At 35.0% G+C, this 19,906-nt stretch overlaps 1 protein-coding gene across 7 annotated transcripts in view; it reads right to left on the bottom strand.

Moving 5' to 3' along the window:
• RAPGEF2 (Rap guanine nucleotide exchange factor 2) overlaps positions 1-19,906 on the bottom strand; it is a 241,234-nt gene that overhangs the window by 110,023 nt on the left and 111,305 nt on the right. For 5 of the 7 annotated variants that reach the window (XM_055336314.1, XM_055336317.1, XM_055336315.1 and 2 more), the window contains exons 5-7: positions 6,838-6,913; positions 5,084-5,251; positions 2,668-2,685 (exon numbers count right to left, since the gene is read on the bottom strand). In XM_055336314.1, the coding sequence (XP_055192289.1) occupies positions 2,668-2,685; positions 5,084-5,251; positions 6,838-6,913 (262 nt within the window). The remainder of the gene's footprint in view (positions 1-2,667; positions 2,686-5,083; positions 5,252-6,837; positions 6,914-19,906) is intronic. The other 2 variants (XM_055336318.1, XM_055336312.1) reach the window with 1 other exon arrangement.

Consider the following 19,906-nt stretch of genomic DNA (forward strand, 5'->3'; position numbering starts at 1 on the left):
AATATATAATCTTCTTTTGTTTTGTTTTGTGTTTTTTTCATATTTTAAAAGAAGTCACTTTCATTCATTGAGTTTATTGTGTTCTGCAGTAGACAATGATGTGAAGAGCTTTGACTCTGGAACCAGACTTCTGGGGTTCGAATACTGACTATTTCTTAGTAGCTGTGTGTCCTTGAGCGCATCCCCTAACCTTATTCTTTCATTTCTTAATCTGTAAAATGTAGTAATAATAATCCATTCTTCACAGGGTAGATATGTATATTAAATTATTTAATTTATGTGAAATGTTTTAGAACAGTAGTATATACATAGGTAATATTCTATAGATGTTTGCTAACTAAACTATTAAAAAAAAAAAACAGCTATTCTTTTGGGGGTAATAGGAATGGGAGTAGAAAGTCATCAGAACTTCAAAGCACCGGGAGCATTTCAATTGTTTCAGCCTTCTCAGGCTGAAGTGTCTGCTGGTACATGTATAAATTCCATGGTGTAGACAAGTTTTCTTCCATCTTCAATCTAATATCTCTGTACAATATTTGCTCTTTCTAAACTGAGAAGGCAGAGCTCTCTTTTTATTAAAATAAAAAAAATTAAAAGATGACAGAACAGGTATGTGCCAGTCTCCCTATTACTCCAGTCAAGTAGGTTAAGTCCTCCTTTTAAATATCTTCTAAAATAAATCACAAACTCCTGGAAAAAATTACCCATAAATATAGATAGGTAGGGCCTGTGATTATAGGTAAAATAAAGCTTTTCTCCTCTACCCTATTCTGAACTCAGAGACAAAATAAACTTGTCCAAAGTCTAAAGAGACTGACCCAAAATCTTTCAGCCTCTGCCAAGAACCTTATTTTTCGTTACCTATTCTAAGACTGAAAATTTATGGGGCTCCTGGGTGGCTCAGTCAGTTAAGTGGCTGCCTTCAGCTCAGGGCATGATCCCTGGGTTCTCCACATCCAGTTCCCTGCTCGGAGGGCAGTCTCCTTTTCCCTCTTCCTCTGCCCCTCCCCCTGCCCATGCTTTTTCTCTTTCGCTCTCTCAAATAAATAAATAAAATCTTTACAAAAAAAAAAAAAAAGACTAAAAATACATGCCACATCTTATTTTCTGGCAATCTTAAATACAGCCTCAACCTCAACACATCAAAATGTAGGAAAATGCTAATGAAAGCCATCTCCAATATTCCCTTCTCACTGCATTTTAAAGTGCTTATTATTCTCTCCACAAACCTCATACACTTGTCTTGAAAAAAATGTCTTGAAAACACTTGATATGGACTGAGTACTCACGGTTCTGAAGAAAATTATTATAATCTGTTCTAAAATACTGCAACACATCTAATTTTCAAAAGTGTACATAAGGTATAGCTCATAACTCAGTGTACATTTTCAATTCAATTCCTACTTCTAAACAGGAATCAGGCTAACTGGTAATTTTTCATATTAAAAAAGAGGAAGAGTAATTATATATTGATACATCTTTTAAAATATGAAAGTTCTATATTTTTAGAGTATAGCATTACCAGATAAAAGCCCAAAAACACTAGAGCAATTTTAAAAAGTAAAACAATTACATCAAAATGTTATTAAATTTAAAAATGGTATGAAAATACTTAAGATTCATCACATCATTTAAAATTTAGCAGTGCTTCTAAAGTATAGTATAGCAGCAATGACACCTGTGGCATTTTAATATGCATTCTCTTGCACAGAACATACAATTACTGCCTCATTTTAATTTGAAAACCTATACAAGTATTTCATGTTTTCAGGCAAGGTTACTGACTGAAAGATATTATATGGACAAAGATGTTGTCAAAGATATTATATGGACAATAGACTTCTTCTAATGTGAATTAAATTGTATATGATCTTTTTCCTGTGCAATAAGAAAACACAATCATAAAATTTTACTAGTTACTTAACCAATTCATTTCCAGAGATAAATCAGTTTTCCTGTTTTCCTTCCTTGACTCCAAATTCCCTGATAACCCCCAATCTGAACATTTTCTAAACAGTAACACTGCAAATCATAAATTAGTCATGTGTTGGCGTGGAAGAAATGAGCAAAGATATTATTATAGGCCTCTTGATTAAAATAAAGAATGAAATAAAGCATGAAATCTGGTTAAAAATAAAGTGCAAATAAGAAAACACAAGCATTCTTAGATTCTCATTTCCTTTCTGACTTAGCCCTTATTCTAACTAAAATTTTACTAGTAGTCTCCCAAAATGCTCTCATACTGGGATTCCTGAAATTTAAAGCTTTCACCTACAGCATTTAAAATGTAAATTTCTAATGGATTTCCCATAAGCTTTCTCATAAGAAGCAATTAAATTTCCATTACGACTACCTGTCTTTCCCTCTCCATTTCTTGCAAATCACATCAGTTAAGAACAGTGCTTCTACTCATTCTTAAAAACAAGCAGGTTGCGCTTAGGTGGACCTGAGGTGGACAATCCATCACTACATCTGCACAAATAAAGTAGACTGTGCCATCACCTGAATCACTGATGGTTTCATTTTAAGAGATTCTACTAAATTAGGGCAAAATACAAAAGAACAAGATTAAGCCAAACACATCAATATTATAAACTTATTAGTTACAATGCAAATTCACAAATAAACTTAGGTTAGTATTAGGAGACCACACACAAATTACAATACCTGAGATTTAGTGCATTCCTTTGAGCCAAAATGAAATGAGTGCCATAAAAGAGGAAAGGAAAAGATGAACATTATCAGACATGCTATAGTATATCTGCCAAAATGAAGATAATGTTAAAATCAGGTTAAGAATGACCATATAGAATTGGCTGTATGTATAATGTTCTCTGTTTTTTAGCCATGCACTTGAAATTATTTAAAATCACCTGTGAAGTATGATCATGCATTTTCTAAATAAACTTTTCACCCTCAGTCCCTCTCTACTAGGGTTCTTTCAAGGAGAAATATTTCTGTTAAGGATAAGGAAATTTAACTTAGGACTAATGAGGAATAATAATTTTCATTTCATTCTTTTTATCCTGTGGCACCATATATACAAAACAAAATATTGTTGTTTTATTATGTTAAAATCATGTATTTAGATGAAAGAATATTACCTAAATATAATTAAAACACACCTCGCACACAATTAAGAAGATCCAATATTTTCTATTATGACCATATTGTTGCCAATCAGAACTCATTTAGTAAAATTAATACCAGCATGTCATATATTAGTAACCTAGTACATGATCCATTAGTAATCAAGTTAAACTTTTCATCCTAGCACTGAATATTCCCTAATAAAAGTACCTATTAACCAGGTATTTCTTAAAACCATTAAATCAAAATGAGAAAATAAGTAATCTCGTAATAATAAAAAAACCCTACACACTTTTAAAAATCAGACCAGAAAAGGGAAGTCACATAGGGAAAAGTGAGTGAAATATTCCACAAAGGGGAGGGGGACGGGACACAGGGGAATAAAAGAGAGAAACAGTTATATGATTCCCTCAACTTTAGTGTGAAAAATATAAGACTATAAAATTAAACCAATCCGCTTAACACTAAATTTTAAGTAATTCATACTCCCACTATCTTAGTATGGAATCTGATGTGGAAAATAATTTCAGAACAGAAAGAATATTAACAATATTAGCACCGGGCTAAAATAATATATGTAACTATTAATATGTACGACTATTTTTAATCCAAATTTCCTTCTTCCATGATGCTATATCAACACTAAAAATACTACCTTCTTTTACAGACAATGCTAACAAAAAAACCTTTCATAGGTTTTTTTTTTTAAATACCAAGTCTCTCCAAAAGACAAACAAAGCTCTCTTTATGATGAGCAAAAAGCTACCCTTTCCAAATGAGCTCAATGAAATGATTCAGCTATAAAATTCATGTTAAATTAAAATAGTGCATGGGTAGTGAAAGGAGTAGGCGAGTAGCTGGTGGTCAAAACTGCTTAAATATTCACACACAAAGAGCTCTCAGAAATAAAACATATGAAGTGATGAAGTGCGGGTATCAAGTATATCATATCACTAAGAGTTACTAAAAATTGAATATATAATTTTAAGGCTATATATATTTTCCCATGTATTTTGCATTTAATACTTACAAAAAGAAAGAAAAATGCAGGTAAGCAAAACAAATGAGAATGTAAAAGAGCTGTCAATTACCTACTTTTATGTTTTCCATATTTTTATTTTAAAACTGATTTCACATACAATGACTACTTACTTAATGGTATTTATGTACAGACAAACCACCTTTGACTCTATAATGACATATGTAAGAACTCCTGTTACTTTCTTTCTGAAAATAGAAATCCTCAAATATATTCTCAACTATTTTGGATTGGCCACCGGGGAAATGAGCATGGTGGAGCTAAGCAGAAGGTAAGGAGTATGAAAAATAAGGTCCTGAAACTGACTACATTGGGGTCTTCTATAAATCATTCATTATCTGTGCCTTGGTTTCCTCAAACATAAAAATACTTTATTAAATATTTATGAAATAAATGATGATCAAGTGGGCTACAGCATTTAAAAGGATCTTTGAACCTATCAGAAATACTTCAGACCAACTAAACATTGGGATTTTTGAAAGCACTGCTTCAAATTATGCTTTCACTTCATCATGTTAAAAACAAAAAAATTATCAGGTACTATTCTTGTAGTGGCATGAGAAGCTATGAAAATAGCCTATATTGCTATATCTACTTTTGAAATAAAAAATAAGTGTGATGCCAGTCACTGGGGTAGGGGCAAGGGAAGCTCAAATTTTAGATTAAGGTAAGAACTTAAAATATCCCAGTTACAACTGCATAGCTGCACACAAAGCTAATCCTCAGGGGACATTTTAAAAAATAAAAGGGCTAAACAATGTCTTTTGATATCTTATTTCAATGCTCTTTTAAACTATTCATATTGTATGTGTTTCCAACAAAATCTACACTTTGGATAAGCATATCACAGAAAGGAATAATAATTCCTTTAAAATAGGAAATCTACATGTCTTTTCATATAATTCCCAATAAAAAACTAAAGATAAATAAAAATATTATACTTTAATAACTTACCGTATGATAGCCTCGAGGCAAAGGTGGTTTGCCCACAGGATAAGGATCCACAGTGTCAATAATTGTTTGTCTTTCACCTTTCTGGTTGATTTTTCTGAATCTCCTTCGAGACTGTCGATGAGAAGCTTGACGCTGAAAATATTCTTCATTTTCATCCATATAGTCCACCTGAAATAAAACCCCCAAAAACTTATTTCCTCAAACACAACATTCCATATTAAGACCAGCGGCAAAATAAAACTTACAGGTAGGTCCATATTCATTCATTCTGCAAAGACATTTGTAGACAAACTATGGTAACAGACTAAGTGTTTCTGAACTTCTCTGGAACTAACTGGTTTTGAGTAACTTTTCTTTTATGAAGAAGCATTTTCAGTTCCACTTAGGACAATATGAGTAACTCTTGAATTTCCTGCAGTTTCAAAGGGAAGGATATTTTCAGTAATCTTTGTACTGATTTATTAGTGAAAGAACTCACAGGATACATTGCCTCAAATTATGAAAGCAACTGCCCTCATTGTCTTAATCCTGATGTACATGAGTAAAGCTATAAAAACCCCCAAATCCCAAATGACTCAAACAGGACTGCTAGCAGAATGGCTTTGTTACCTAAGGGTTTCTCTTCCTACTTTCAATCTGTGGGTTCAGTTTCTCTTTTTATAAAGTGTTATTTTTGAAAAGAAAATCCTCATTTTCAACATTTTAGAAACTGATGAATGGACTAACCCAGAATAAAAGTTACCTTAGGTCAATCCTCCTCATACTTATATAATGAAAATGTGATTACTCACAATCAAGGCATACTAAGATTCTAAGACTATTCTCACACTAGCAAACTAGTAGTTTGTATGATACCAGCAAATGTAAAATCCTCAAAGAATATTGAAGATCAGAAGTCCCTTAGAGAAACACTAAATAGCACTAGCAGAGGCCAAAATCTCTAGGAAATATCTAAAACGCTTTTCAAGACCTGTTGCTGGAAACTCCTATGTAACCACTACATTTTTCCAATCCTGTATCTTTACTCACCACCACGCTACTTTCTCCCTTAAGAGTAAATTTTGTGAAATTTTACCAAAGGTTTTCACTAGCTTTGACAAGGAAGTTTTCATTCTGATAAATTCCTCTCCTACATCATAGGGAAAAACCCTAACTCTTCTCTAAAAATAGACTTGCAGTTTTCTACCAAATACTTCATTAACTGTGAATAAAAAGCTTTCACCATCTTCTATATTAGGCCAGAAAATTGGGGGGTTGGTATGCTGGCTAGACACTCTGTTGAGAACTTTGTTTCTCTTTTTAACTGAATTGTAGGATTTAAAAAATATATTGACGTAGGACAGACACAAAAAACAGAAATTGGTTTCCTTATGTTAACCATTGCCTGAATTCATACCACTGTGACTCATCTGAAGTATTTCATTCATTCCAATTAATATCTCAAGAAATAAAGTTCTGCAGTTCAAGTATTCCCTCCAAATTTCAATTAAGTGGTATTATATATTGATTTGACAAAGTTCAATCACAAAACATTTAGGTACTTGCCCCTTTTGAGTCTTTTATCCTTTTCATTTCATTGAATATTATAAATAATTACAGTATTATGATTATGAACTCAGATTCATACTAAAAATTATGAAATAAATATATCTAAAGTTATAAAATATATAATACACTATTATAAGGACTTTGTTAAAGGGCTTTTATTTTGCAACTTTTTTTAGGGAAAAAAGTCTTCAAAGAAGTATTCTTACCACAATCATTTCAGAAGGCTCTAAAACAATGCATTCACAGCCACGCCTAAAGCTTCCTGCAGAACGCTTGCCAAAACTAGGGAGAAAAAAAAAAAAGATTTATGAAATATAAATTGTAAATTTAGGCCAACTCTTCAAGTAAATGAAACTAAAGAACAAAAACAACTACTGGAGAAAGAGAAACTCTTTAATCATTATTTACACAGAATGACAAGGAACCATTCAATTTCTTACATTTCAGACATATATTTTTCTGAAAAATTCCAGTATGTTTTCAAATTGATAACATATATAAAAGAAAATCAGTATGAATGTGTTGTATATTAGGCTGTTTTAAATCATTCCCAGTTAGGTGAAGACTTAGAATATTCTAATGGATGGAAATGAATCAATGGCAAGCTATAAAAATACACAAAGTATAAAATGCATATAAATTTTCTTCTATAGGGCAGCCCGGGTGGCTTGGTGCCATCTTCATCCCAGGGCCTGATCCTGGAGTCCCAGGATCAAGTCCCACATTGGGGCTCCCTGCATGGAGCCTGCTTCTCCCTCTGCCTGTGTCTCTGCCTCTCTGTGTGTTTCTCATGAATAAATAAATAAAATCTTTAAAAATTTTTTTTCTTCTATAATTTAACTCGCTTAGGTTAAGCATTTCTTTCACCTAAAAAGCACATTTAATTTTTCTAAATTTTCAAATCAACTTATTCTAGATAAGTTTAAGGAAAAGTATTCAACTTTAGACTTTTCTTAATTCAAGTGGTTATGCATACTATAAAACCATTTCTCCTAAAATTTTTCAGTAGTGAACTCAGACACAGCAACTTTGCCCTATGTGTGATAACTTCCACCTTAACACCATAGCAGATTTATTCTGACACAGCTATATATGCACTAGAACCATGAAGTGAAAATCCCTGTGCAGATTAGCCATTGGCTCGAAGGAATTCTATGGTAGGAAAATATTATCTATTACTTTGGAGAAGGAAAGTCTGCATCCCCTAAAATGTGCTATTAAAAAATACCTCCAGGAAAGTCTTTTAAGGAATTGAAATACATTAGAATCTGAAGAAACTTTCTTGGTAGCCACAGAAGACTCGAGCCTTACTGAACAACATAAATATGTGAACCATAGGAGAAATAATACTCTCCTTCAGGTAATTCCTTGAATACATAGAGCAGAAAAGGCAAATGCACACAGAACGTACTCTAGCAAAGGAGGATATATTATTTCACTTATCAAAAAATCTATTACTTCAAATATAGTCAAGAACCCAGAAGTAAAGACTGGCCCCAAAAGAGCCAAAGAGTAGGTCGTGAATGCACATGCTAGGCCTAAGGACTAGGCCTCTTGACTCAAACGCAAAGATGATTTACTCTTTGCTTACAAACCGGAAGCTGTAAGGTAGGAATTAACAAGAAGAGTAATGAAAAATGTTAAGCTAGAAATTCACTAAGTCCACAAAATACTTTTGCTTTTCCTATGTTATTCTTTGAAACAATAAATATGTAAACAAAAGTAAATATCATTATTTATTAATAAGCTTTTTAAAACCTTGGATCAAGTTCTATAAACTGTTTTAAAAACGCAGTTCTGGAAAATAAGTACAGAGATAAAAAAGGAAACCAGACAGAGATGTATAAGAGATAAGATCTACCCTAAGTGATATTAAGATCAGTTTTTTTTTTAATATTTTAGATGATTTAGTAGAAACAAATGGAGAGAAATCTTCAGGTTTGCAAATGACATATAGATGTTTAGACAGTGAAGTACAAAACAAGGCCAATAAGAATAAAGTACAAGATATTTCATTAAGTTTTATGTGAGGGCAAGAAGGCAATAAATAGAAGATCCAATCTATACAATGAACTATCCAATGTGAAAAGTGATCAAATGCACACACCATTTAATGACATTAAACAATAAGAGGTTCTCACATTTTAAATGACATAAATGAACACTAGAAGTCTTTAAAGCATGAGCTGCTAACATAATAACAAATAATACACAAAACGCACTTCAAAATGATGAACACACTAGGAAGTAATAAAAAATAAAAATTACTATACCTACCCATATAGAAAACCATGTAAAACCTATGAGATAGCATTGCCCTAGAAAAGTTTCTAAGGGGAAAAACACAGACCTGAAAAGTCTCCAACAAAAAAATTAAGAGATTCCAAAGGGCTTTCCTGTAAATTCAGAGGTACAAATTAAAAGAACCCTTCTTATTAATAGCAGCTACAACTTGGTATCATTTAAGTTTCTAAAATCATGATTTAAGAAAATCCATGAATGATACAAATTAAATAAGAATGTGGGCAATTTAAAAATATACTTATAATCCTTAAAGGTTTTAAGAAAAGTCAGAAAAAAAAGGGGCAGGGGGGTAGGAAGGAGAAAGAAAAGAGGGAGAGACGGAGGGAAGGGAGGTAAAAAAGTCAGAAATACCAACAGCTTTTTTTGCAGAAATGGAAAAGCTAATCTTCAAATTCATATAAAAATCACAAGGGGCCTATGCAGCCAAAACAGTCTTGAAAAAGAACAAAGGCAGAGGACTCACACTTTTTTTGTTTTTTCTGGACTCACACTTTTAATTTCAAAACTCACCTCAAAGCTATAGTAATCAAAACAGTATGGTACAGGATAGACGTATAAAACAATGAAACAAAATTAAGAGTCCAGAAATAAACCCATATATCTATAGCTAACCAACTTGTGACAAGGATGCCAAGTTCAATCAACGGGGAAAGAACAATGTGCTAGGACAACTGTACTGACACATTAAAAAAAAAAAAAAAGAGTAATTTAGTTGCTTACCTCTCACCACATACAAAAATTAACTGAAAATCATCACTGACCTAAATAAAAAAAGCACAAACCACGAAACCCTTAGGAAATAAACGGGATAAATCTTCATGACATTGGATCTGGCAATGAATTCTTTCGGTTTTCTCCTCCAAGTTTTTATTTAAATTTCATTAGTTAACATAAGTGTAATATTAGTTTCAGGTGTTGGATTTAGTGATTCATCACTTACATACAACATCCGGTGCTCACAAGCACCCTCCTTCATACCCATCACCTGTTTAACCCATTCCCCATTTCCCCCTCCCCCATCTCTCCTCCAGCAACCCTCAGATTGTTCTCTATAGTTAAGTCTGTTTTAGGTTCAGCAATGAGATTCTTAGACATGACACTTTATAAAAGCCAAAGAAGCTAAAGGAAAAATAGATAAATTGGACTTCATCAAAATCAAAAACTTCTGTGCATCAAAGGACATTATCAAGAAGCTGAAAAGACAATCTACAGAACAGGAGGAAATATTTGCAAATCATACATCTGAGAAGTGTTTAATACTCAGAATATATATATATGACCTAATTAAAAATTGAGCCAAGTACTTAATGGACTTTTCTCCAAAAAAAGGTATACAAATAGCCAAAAAACACATGAAAAACTGATTAACATCCTGGGTCATTAAAGAAAGGCAAATCAAATCCACAATGAGATACCATTTCATACCTGATGCCAAATGTGCATCAGATACGAAGATGATAATTTAAAAAAAAAATAGTGTTAAAGAGAACAGAGAACTTGGAACCCTTGTTACTTAGCTGGTTGGTGGGAGTGTAAAGTGGTGCAGTCATTGTGGAAAACAGATTGGTTCTTCAACAAAAGGCTAAACAGAATAACAATATGACCCAGCAATTCCACAACTAGATTAATACTCAAAAGTATTACAAACAAGGACTCAAACAGATATTTGTACATCAAAGTTCACTACAGCATTATTCACAATAGCCAAAAGGTGGAAACAACATAAATATTCATCAATAGATTACTATTTAAACAAAATATGATAAATACATACAAAGGAAGCCATAAAAAGGACTGAGGTTCTGACATATGCTACAACCTGGATCAGCCTTGAAAGCATTATGCTGAGTACAATAGGGAAGTCACAAAATGACAACTATAAGATTCTACTTATATGAAATATATAGAACAGACAAATTTATAAGGACAGAAAGTAGACTACCTATTATTGCGGGTTATAGGAATGCTTAATGGTTACAGTTTCCATTTGGGGCCATGGACATAAATTTTGGAAACAGGTAGTGCTCACGGTTACACAAGTGTGATTGTAATTAATGCCACTGAATCATATACCTTAAATAGGTAAAATGGCAGGGGTGCCTGGCTGGCTCAGTCAGAAGAACATGGGACTCTTGATCTCAGGGATGTGAGTTCGAGCCCCACATTGGGTGTAGAGACTACTAAAAAAATAAATAAATAAACTTTTAAAAAATAGTTAAAATGGTATGTTTTATGTAAGGATAGAGGTTGAGTTTCTTGGCAAAAATCCAGGGCTTGGGGGATTCCTGGGTGGCTCAGCGATTTAGCGCCTGCCTTTGGCCCAAGGCGCAATCCTGGAGTCCTAAGTCTGACTCCAGGCATGGAGCCTGCTTCTCCCTCTGCCTGTGTCTCTGCCTCTCTCTCTCTCTCTCTCTATCATGAATAAATAAATAAATCTTAAAAAAAAAAATCCAGGGCTTGTATAACAGAAAGTGGGAACACTACCTCTCTAGCCAAATAACAGAAAATCTTAGGAACAAGAGTTAACTTTGATGACTTCATTACACCACTGATAAGCCTGGAACCAATCTCTTTTCTACATTAATTAGCAATGAAGTGAGAGAAGTTGTGGGTAAAAGTGGAACTACGAAGAAGTGGGGAAAAGGTAAACAAATATTACTGAAATATTTTTGAAAAGCCAATTGTACCTAAATTTTTTTCCACGCAACAGTAAACCCATGTTTTAAGTTTTATCCCTGGCCATAAATTAGAGGGTATGGCTATGGTAGCCCCATCTCCACGATTTTGCTTCCTGTCCCTCTTCCAAATACTCACTGGACACGCACAACAAAAACTATATAAACTCTGTAATCAATACAGAGCTTGCTAAATATAGTCCCTATTCTTACATAGGTGGGATGTGAGAATGTGCGTATCTTCTACAAAAGGTGAGTACACAGCAAGTTATGAATACAGAGTATTTATTAAGTACCACGAGTTAAGGAATATCTTTTGCTTCCTATAGCTGCATCTCAAAAGCAGAACAGATTTGTAGAACTCCGGAGTCGAGAAAAAAACTTAGAAAATCACAGAGTACAGGGTCTCTTGGCACTTTTCAGCTTCAAATCTGAAAGTGAGCCATAATCCAAGCTACTACATTCAAAGGTTCTCCAACATTTGTTTTCAGGAAAGGCCCCCAAGTGATTCTACATATGACCAATGTATTCCTACTTCCCCCTAAGAACTGTCTCTCTAGTTCAGTTTTCCTTTCACAATTGAAGAAACTAAGCCAGCTTCTCTGAGGGAAGGTTAAACGAGATGCCTGAAACAACAGATTCCATGATCCAGGATTCCATCATTCTACACTGACCTTTACCCTTTCTCTTGCTTTCTACAATAGCTGCCTTCCACACTCAATAACATAAACTGTGGTCTTTGGTCACCTTGATGTTTACAGAGGAATAGTTTCCAGACCTCCTCAGGAACACTGCTACCATGTATCGCATTCACCCATAAGGCACAAACTCAATGACAGGTGGGGAGCAGAGTTTTGTTAAGAGGTAAATTCTCAGAGGTTGGCTAGGCTCACTCACTGCCTAGTTGAGTAAAAAAAAAAAAAAAAAAAAAAAAGACAGGGATCCCTGGGTGGCGCAGCGGTTTAGCGCCTGCCTTTGGCCCAGGGCGCGATCCTGGAGACCCGGGATCGAGTCCCACGTCAGGCTCCCGGTGCATGGAGCCTGCTTCTCCCTCTGCCTGTGTCTCTGCCTCTCTCTCTCTCTATCATAAATAAATAAAAATTAAAAAAAAAAAGACACATCAGCTTTTGTAATTCAGATGGCAATTCAAATTCAGCAAAATTACAAATTACCATCAAGAGCTTGAGGGTTACTTACCCTGGGAAAGTCAAAGATTTGAATGTCAAATCTATAAAAACCAAGCTTCTTCAGGCAGCTGCTGAGAACTTCAACTAGTAAAATATCTGATTCTTTGAAATGGCGCTCATAATGCCACATACCATGATAAACAATATTTTAAAGTTTAAACTTCTTAATTTTTAAAGTCATGTAGCTTATTTTTAGACTTTGAATTAAATTGTTTTTAAAAATTCCTGTCTTCTCATAATTTGTCTGTGAATACTCACAAATACAAATGCATAATAACTTTCAAAATCAAGAAGGATGTGGGTAACTGTTATCAATGAGACTTGGCCTGAAATATATAAAAACTTGTTAACCCTTTCTATACTAAATAGCAGCCTTTCGCAAGAGACTATAAAGTCAGAAAGAAAGAAATAGGCTGATAGGAAGAAGTACACTATGTTTTAAGAATGCTGATAGTCTTCTGGTTCTACACAGTATGTAAATTTAATTACTTCAGCCTATTTTAAATTCTTCTAAAACTGTTCTGTATGAATATACTATAGAGTTTGGCTTTCAACTATTAACCTCAATGTAATTTCAGAATGTCCTTATTATCTTACACTAAATACAAACAAAGATGACAACTAAAAGTGATGCAGGTTTACTTTTGGTCAATGTATTGGTTCTCTGAGCTATTAAAAAAAAAAAAAGTTTAACTCACAGAAATGATCACTGAAAAGACCACTTACAGCACAACAAGCAGATTATTCCTAAATGCTCATACCCTCTAAGTACAACCAATTTAAGAATGGTTGCTCCACAAACAGTTTAACAATCCAGATTTCCATTCCCATTAAGTTTTTGTACAGAATAAATTTAAGAATTACAAGTTGTTCTAAAATTGAAATGAGCTAACAATACTTTTACAAGTGTAAAATGCCATGACTTTATAGTAGTAAAGATATGCAGACAAAAAATTACCAAAAGTAGTCTTTTACATAATGTAAGATTGAGAAATTTTTAATAGCTTGATAAACTTTCTTTCAAGTTCAAGACCTACAACCAGAAAGCACAAATGTTTGAAAATATAAAGTCTTACCTAGTTTTCATAAATACACCAGACGGGGTACTGGGGGATCTTACTCTGGTAAGGCCGTCCTGTCTTAACTTTCTGTGACCACATTTTCCCGACCCAAGTTGAGTCAAGAGCACTTTCCACCAGCGTGAGTTTCCACGAAAGGCAGTTGCTGAATACAGAAGCTTCTTCTATCACTGTCCCTAAACTTGCCCTTTGTATGGGCCTCCACATTCTTGTTGTACGTCAGAACTGCCCAGTGGAATGCAATTCCTCAGTATTGGAATGTAAACTTATTCATGTCAGTCTATACCCAGCAAGGGAAGAAGACACAGCAATCAAACTGAGATTATACCGTAGGCAATCCCAATTTACAAAATGATCTAAAATATAATACTCCAAGATACCAATTTTTATATCTATTTCTAGATAATGGTAAGCAGTTACTAAACTTCACATTTCTCTGTAGGAATTTAAATAAATGGCTGAACATGATGCTCCTAAACCAAAATCAATCAATTACTCAGGGCTCACAAAAAAATATTCACATGACACTGTCTTCAAATAGAAGAATAACAATTAACTTTAAGGGGGGAAATCTAACAAGTAACTGCTGAGGTCATCAACCCATTCTCAATCAGTAGAATATTCAGGAGTAAATTTTAATATACATATAAAAGGAACATGGTCTGAAAAACTAACCATAAAAATGCATTTAATCTTTCTAAATATTTTGTCCTCACTCATTAGTTTAACCAAAAAGGGGGAAAAAGGTAACAATTATTCAAAACAGAAACATACACACACCAAGTATACATACAAGTTACATGTGTGTGCAAAATTACAAAGTGTTTCTAAAGCATGGCCTTTAACAAGCTCATATTTCAGAAGTAAGTATTTGGGAAAACTAAATATGCACTTAGGAGTCTCTAAATTTCTTTCAAGACTCATGTAGAGTATACACTAACAAATACACTAACAAATCACCCTGCACAAATTAGTGGAGGTGGACTGCTCCACAGCAAACCCCAACATTTAACCTTCGCTTAAAATAGAGCAACAAGAAAAACATCACAAGCAAAGGCCTCATAAGCTGTGTCTTCTCCTCCCTGTTCATTCCTCAGCAGCCTGTTGTCTGTTTAGCTATAGAAGTACTAAACACTTGCTATTGATACTATTAACATGTCGATTCATTTAAAAATAAAAAAATCTAACCTGCACTGTCTTCAATATCTTTGAAGCACCAGTAACAGCAATACCGCTGCCACCTTCTATAGGAGCTCTTTTCTCTGCAGCAGTGAGCACTCCCCATGTCCCTGTGTGTTTTCTCTCAGTGAGTCCATGCGGCTGTAGCTCGTGCAGAAAGCCAACATTCCTTCTGAAGGCTAATTTCCTGCTTCGATGACCCACCCACCCCTCCTGGCTGCAGTTATGTGTTACGCATGTAGTATGGGCACTGTTTCCGCATACCAGCCTCATGACCTCAGCGGCTGCCTGACAGACGCTCTTTATCAATTTCTATTCATTCATTATCTACTCTCTTGTAAGTCAAGGGCAAGTAGGGAAATCTGCAATGTCTGCTCTCCTAGGAGTCTTCAAGGTCAAATGCTTAGATGTGCTCAGCAATGCAATTTTGTTATTAGAATTTATCTAAGCTGTACTACACACATTGCTTCTCCACCAAAGGGATGCTGAATTGTATACCTGGTCTGAGGGGTTGTCATGAGAAAAACTAGCGTAAATTTAAATCCAAACAATGTGGGAAAAGTTGAAAGAGGCTGCTTTTGGTCTTGCTTATCCCTTCAAGAGAAAAAAGGTGGATCTTACCTCAAGCTGTATTGGGGTGAAGAGAGCAAGCAGTTTTTTCTCTCTTGCCACAATCTAAACCAGCAAAGGACAGTGGTGTGATGATGACTACAGTTTGGTAGTGTCTATGTCCTCGTGACCGAACTGCTACAGAACAGCTCAGCTAAATTGATCTGCTGCCATCAGTCTACACAGTGGCACAAACAGGTCTCTGCTGATCACAGTGCTTTGTACACAGATGGCAGCTGATCGGTTTGTGTAAGAGTTATGGTCCATAACAGCTTTCCCCTTCAGCATATAGACACACGCCTTATCCAAAATGCCTTTGTTAAATGTTCACTATTTCATCACGCAAAGTTCATCATGAAGGAGGTAAAGAGACCAGGAAGCTTAGCTCTAACATCTTATCTAAAAATGATCTAATTTTCGTAAAATTCATTAAAGACGTAAAATAAACAATTAAGAAATAACAAAACAGATCTATATAACTTGTTCATGAGAAAAATGGTAGATGAATTCATAGAAATGATTCAGATTTGGCCCTTCCCCAGGAAGAAATGGAACTGTTCTCAAAAATCAAATAAGATCTCAAATAAGGGCAACAAGGCATCTGATATTCTTTAAAGGCTTACATGAATGACACCAAAATCTAGCCACTAAGCTCCCTCAAATTCAGCATATACCATAAATGAAGTTGAAATAGTACATATGTCCTTGTTAAGACAGGACCTAAAAACACAGGTACTTGAATAATGTCACATTCATAAAATTCTTGGAAGTTAAAAAAAAAAACGCATCTACAAGAAAAGCATAGCATAAACTCATACATATGTAATTTCTTACAAAGATACCAAGTAATAAAATGTCAACTAATTTAGTTCATCTGAATAAAATGGACATCTCTCATAATCCATACTTGTTTTACCTTGTTTTATAAGTACTTGTTCTAGTTTTACCAATAAGTAGACAATCCTGGCAATATTGATTAATCTGTTTCCGATCTTCCCTGATAAAGTTGTAAAAACCTACTGTGTATCATCAAAAATAAAACACTTAATAATATATTTAACGAAGGATGTGTATGACCTATACACTCAAAATTACAAAAGGGTACTTAACCCTACAAAGGGAAATAACAGAAGATTTAAATAAATTAAGAAATATATCATGTTCATGCTGTGGATGGCCCAATATTGTTGAGAGTAAATCTTTCCAAATTGATCTATAGATTCAGTGCAAATCCAATCAAATCTTAATAAACAACCTGATTTTAAAATTTATATGAAAAGGCGAAGACATAAAAGAGCTAAAACGATTTTGATAAAGAACAAAGGTGGGCATTTACACTATGATTTCTTTTATAAATTTTTATTTATTTATGATAGTCACAGAGAGAGAGAGAGAGAGAGAGGCAGAGACACAGGCAGAGGAAGAAGCAGGCTCCATGCACCGGGAGCCCGACATGGGATTCGATCCCGGGTCTCCAGGATCGCGCCCTGGGCCAAAGGCAGGCGCCAAACCGCTGCGCAACCCAGGGATCCCTACACTATGATTTCAAAAGCTACTATAAAGCTACACAATTCAAGACCATGTGGTATTGGTATAAGAACTGACATGTAGATCAGGGCACTCGATCAGGGTGGCCCCGTCACTTGGGCATCCAACTCTAGATGTGGGCTCAGGTCATTATTTCAGGGTCCTGAGATCCTGAGATGGAACCCCACTTCAGGCTCTGCCCTCAGCAGGTAGTCTGAGATTCCCTATCTCCCCTCCCTTTGCCCCTCTCCTCCCACGCTTACTTTTTCTCTCTCTTTAAAAAAATAAATCTTAAAAAAAAAAAAACAGCTGACATGTAGATCAATAGAACAGAATTCTAGAAATAGACCATTTTAGTGGGCAAAATCAAATTTTTTAAAAAAACGATTGTTTTAAATGGGTGAACTAACATTTCACCACAAGAAATATATAAATAACCAATCAGCACATGAAAATATTCTCAACAACACTGGGCTTCAGAGAAATGCATAATAAAGCCACAGTGAGATTACCCCCACATATCCACTAGAGTGGCTAAAATTAAAAACACTGATAATACCAAGGGTTGGGAAAGATGTAGAACAACCAGATTTCTCATAACATGTGGAGAATGCAAAACGTTACAGCCATTGCGGACAACAAAGAGGCAGTTCTTTATACCGTTAAACATACATTTACCTTATAATCAGCAATTTCACTCCCAGCTATTCAAAAAGTAATAAAAATATATGTCCACACAGATGTTCATCAATGTTGACAGAAACAAAAAATTGGAAAGAACCCAAACCATCATTTTCAAATTATGTTTTGCAAAAGGTTACTACTACCTCACTTACAAAATTCAATGGAATACAAATGCCTGGGTGCTCAGTCACGTAAGCAGCCAACTCTTGATTTCAGCTCAGGCCATGATCTCAGGTCATGAGATCAAGCCCTCCGTGCTGGGCTGGAGCCTGCTTAAGATTGTCTTTCTCAAAAAAAAAAAAAAAAAAAAAAAAAAAAAAAAGATTGTCTTTCTCCCTTTGCCCCTACCCACGTCCCTGTACTCTCTCTCTCTCTCTAAAAAAAAAAAAAAGAAAGAAAGAAAGAAAGAAAAAGAAAAAGAAAAAGAAAAATTCAATAGAATTTATGAAATCTGGCATCCACTTTATATGAGAATTGCAACATATCACATGGTTTGCTTCAACAGGACATGAGATAAATCTGCACTGAAACGGGTAGCAAATTTTTAGTTGTTAAAGTCCTTCCCTATAGCCTTCTGACCTTATAAGCATCTCATTTTTGCTTCTGTATTCTTCCTATTTACCTACCTTTCCACCCTCCGCTACCCTATCTCCAAAGTGTTTCAGGTGACTCAATGCCCAGGTTCTCTTCATGTCGCCTGTAGCTCCCCCTATCTGTCAAAACCATGTACCAGAACATGCCTAATACCAATTACATTCCTTTCAACTCTGATATCCACCCATTTCATTCCTTCCAGATTTGGTTATAGCTGGTAAAGGCATCATACTACCAGGCATGCCAAGTTCAAGGCACTGGAACTATCTTTTACTCCACCTTTTCCCTTGCCTGTAAGCTCCATCTCTAAAATCCGTCAGTTGGTCCTTCTAAATTACACTGACATATGACCCATCAACTTCCATTTTCCTGAAAATAACATTCAGGTCCTTAGCTTTGGCACACCAAGGCCGCAGAGATAGGGTTCCTGTCTTGTCTCAGCTTTGCCAAATCTTCCACGATCTTCTCAGTCTAGCGATCCTTTCACTTCAGTGGTTACACATCAGTTTCATAGTCGTTAGCCCAGCCTTTCGAGTTCAAATCTGACTAACCACTTGCTTCTGAACTTTGAAAAGGAGACTGTCTGGTCCAGTCTAGATTGTAGTGAATGAAGATCTCTAGGGCCTGGGCCTCAGTATTTTACCCATCCTAAGCCAGGTGAACCTACTAACTAGCCTGGCTTAGAAACCTCTGCCTTGCTCAATTACCTTTCATAATCTTGCCCCATGTTATCTGTTACCATCTTTGTTGCCAAACACAAGAACTCTAATCCAGTGTCTTTTCTACTTGTTGTCCCATAAGCACATTCTTAGAAAAATTAAACTCACACTTCTTGGGCTGGAGTAATTACCATAGTTCTTCTCTACTATATTTGAAAAATTATAACTTTATACTCTGACATAGATAATCAGGAGGGGAAAAAAATCCCTGCTTTAGCCACAATGATGTTTCCATACACAAAACTGACTATATACAAAGGTTTTTAAAAGTTCACTTAAGAGGGCACATGGGTGGCTCAGCCGGTTAACTGTCCCACTCAGGTCATGATCTCTGGGCTCTGTGCTCAGCAGGGAACCTGCTGAGATTCTTTCTCCCTAAGCCTCTGTCCCTACCCTCCTGCTCTCGGGCCCATTCTCTGTCTTTCTGTCTCTATCTCTCAAATAAATAAGTCTTTTTTTTAAAGTTCACTTTATATATGTCAATCATACTTCAATTAAAAAAAATTAAATGGGATAAGGAGTATAAAACCTAGAAGCCCCTATTCACAGATAACTCTTCATTCTGCATTTCCAAAATTATGTAAGTTAAAAATCAAGACCAGGTGACAAAGTAGTAAACTGAAATGGTCCCAAGATTCTGACTAACGATTAAGTAATTATTACTTTAGACTGTATAAACCATCTTGGCAGCAGCAGACCTCTGAGATACATACATACA

The sequence above is a fragment of the Nyctereutes procyonoides genome, unplaced genomic scaffold, assembly GCF_905146905.1.
Source record: "Nyctereutes procyonoides isolate TBG_1078 unplaced genomic scaffold, NYPRO_anot_genome, whole genome shotgun sequence".
Classification (NCBI taxonomy): Eukaryota; Metazoa; Chordata; class Mammalia; order Carnivora; family Canidae; genus Nyctereutes; species Nyctereutes procyonoides.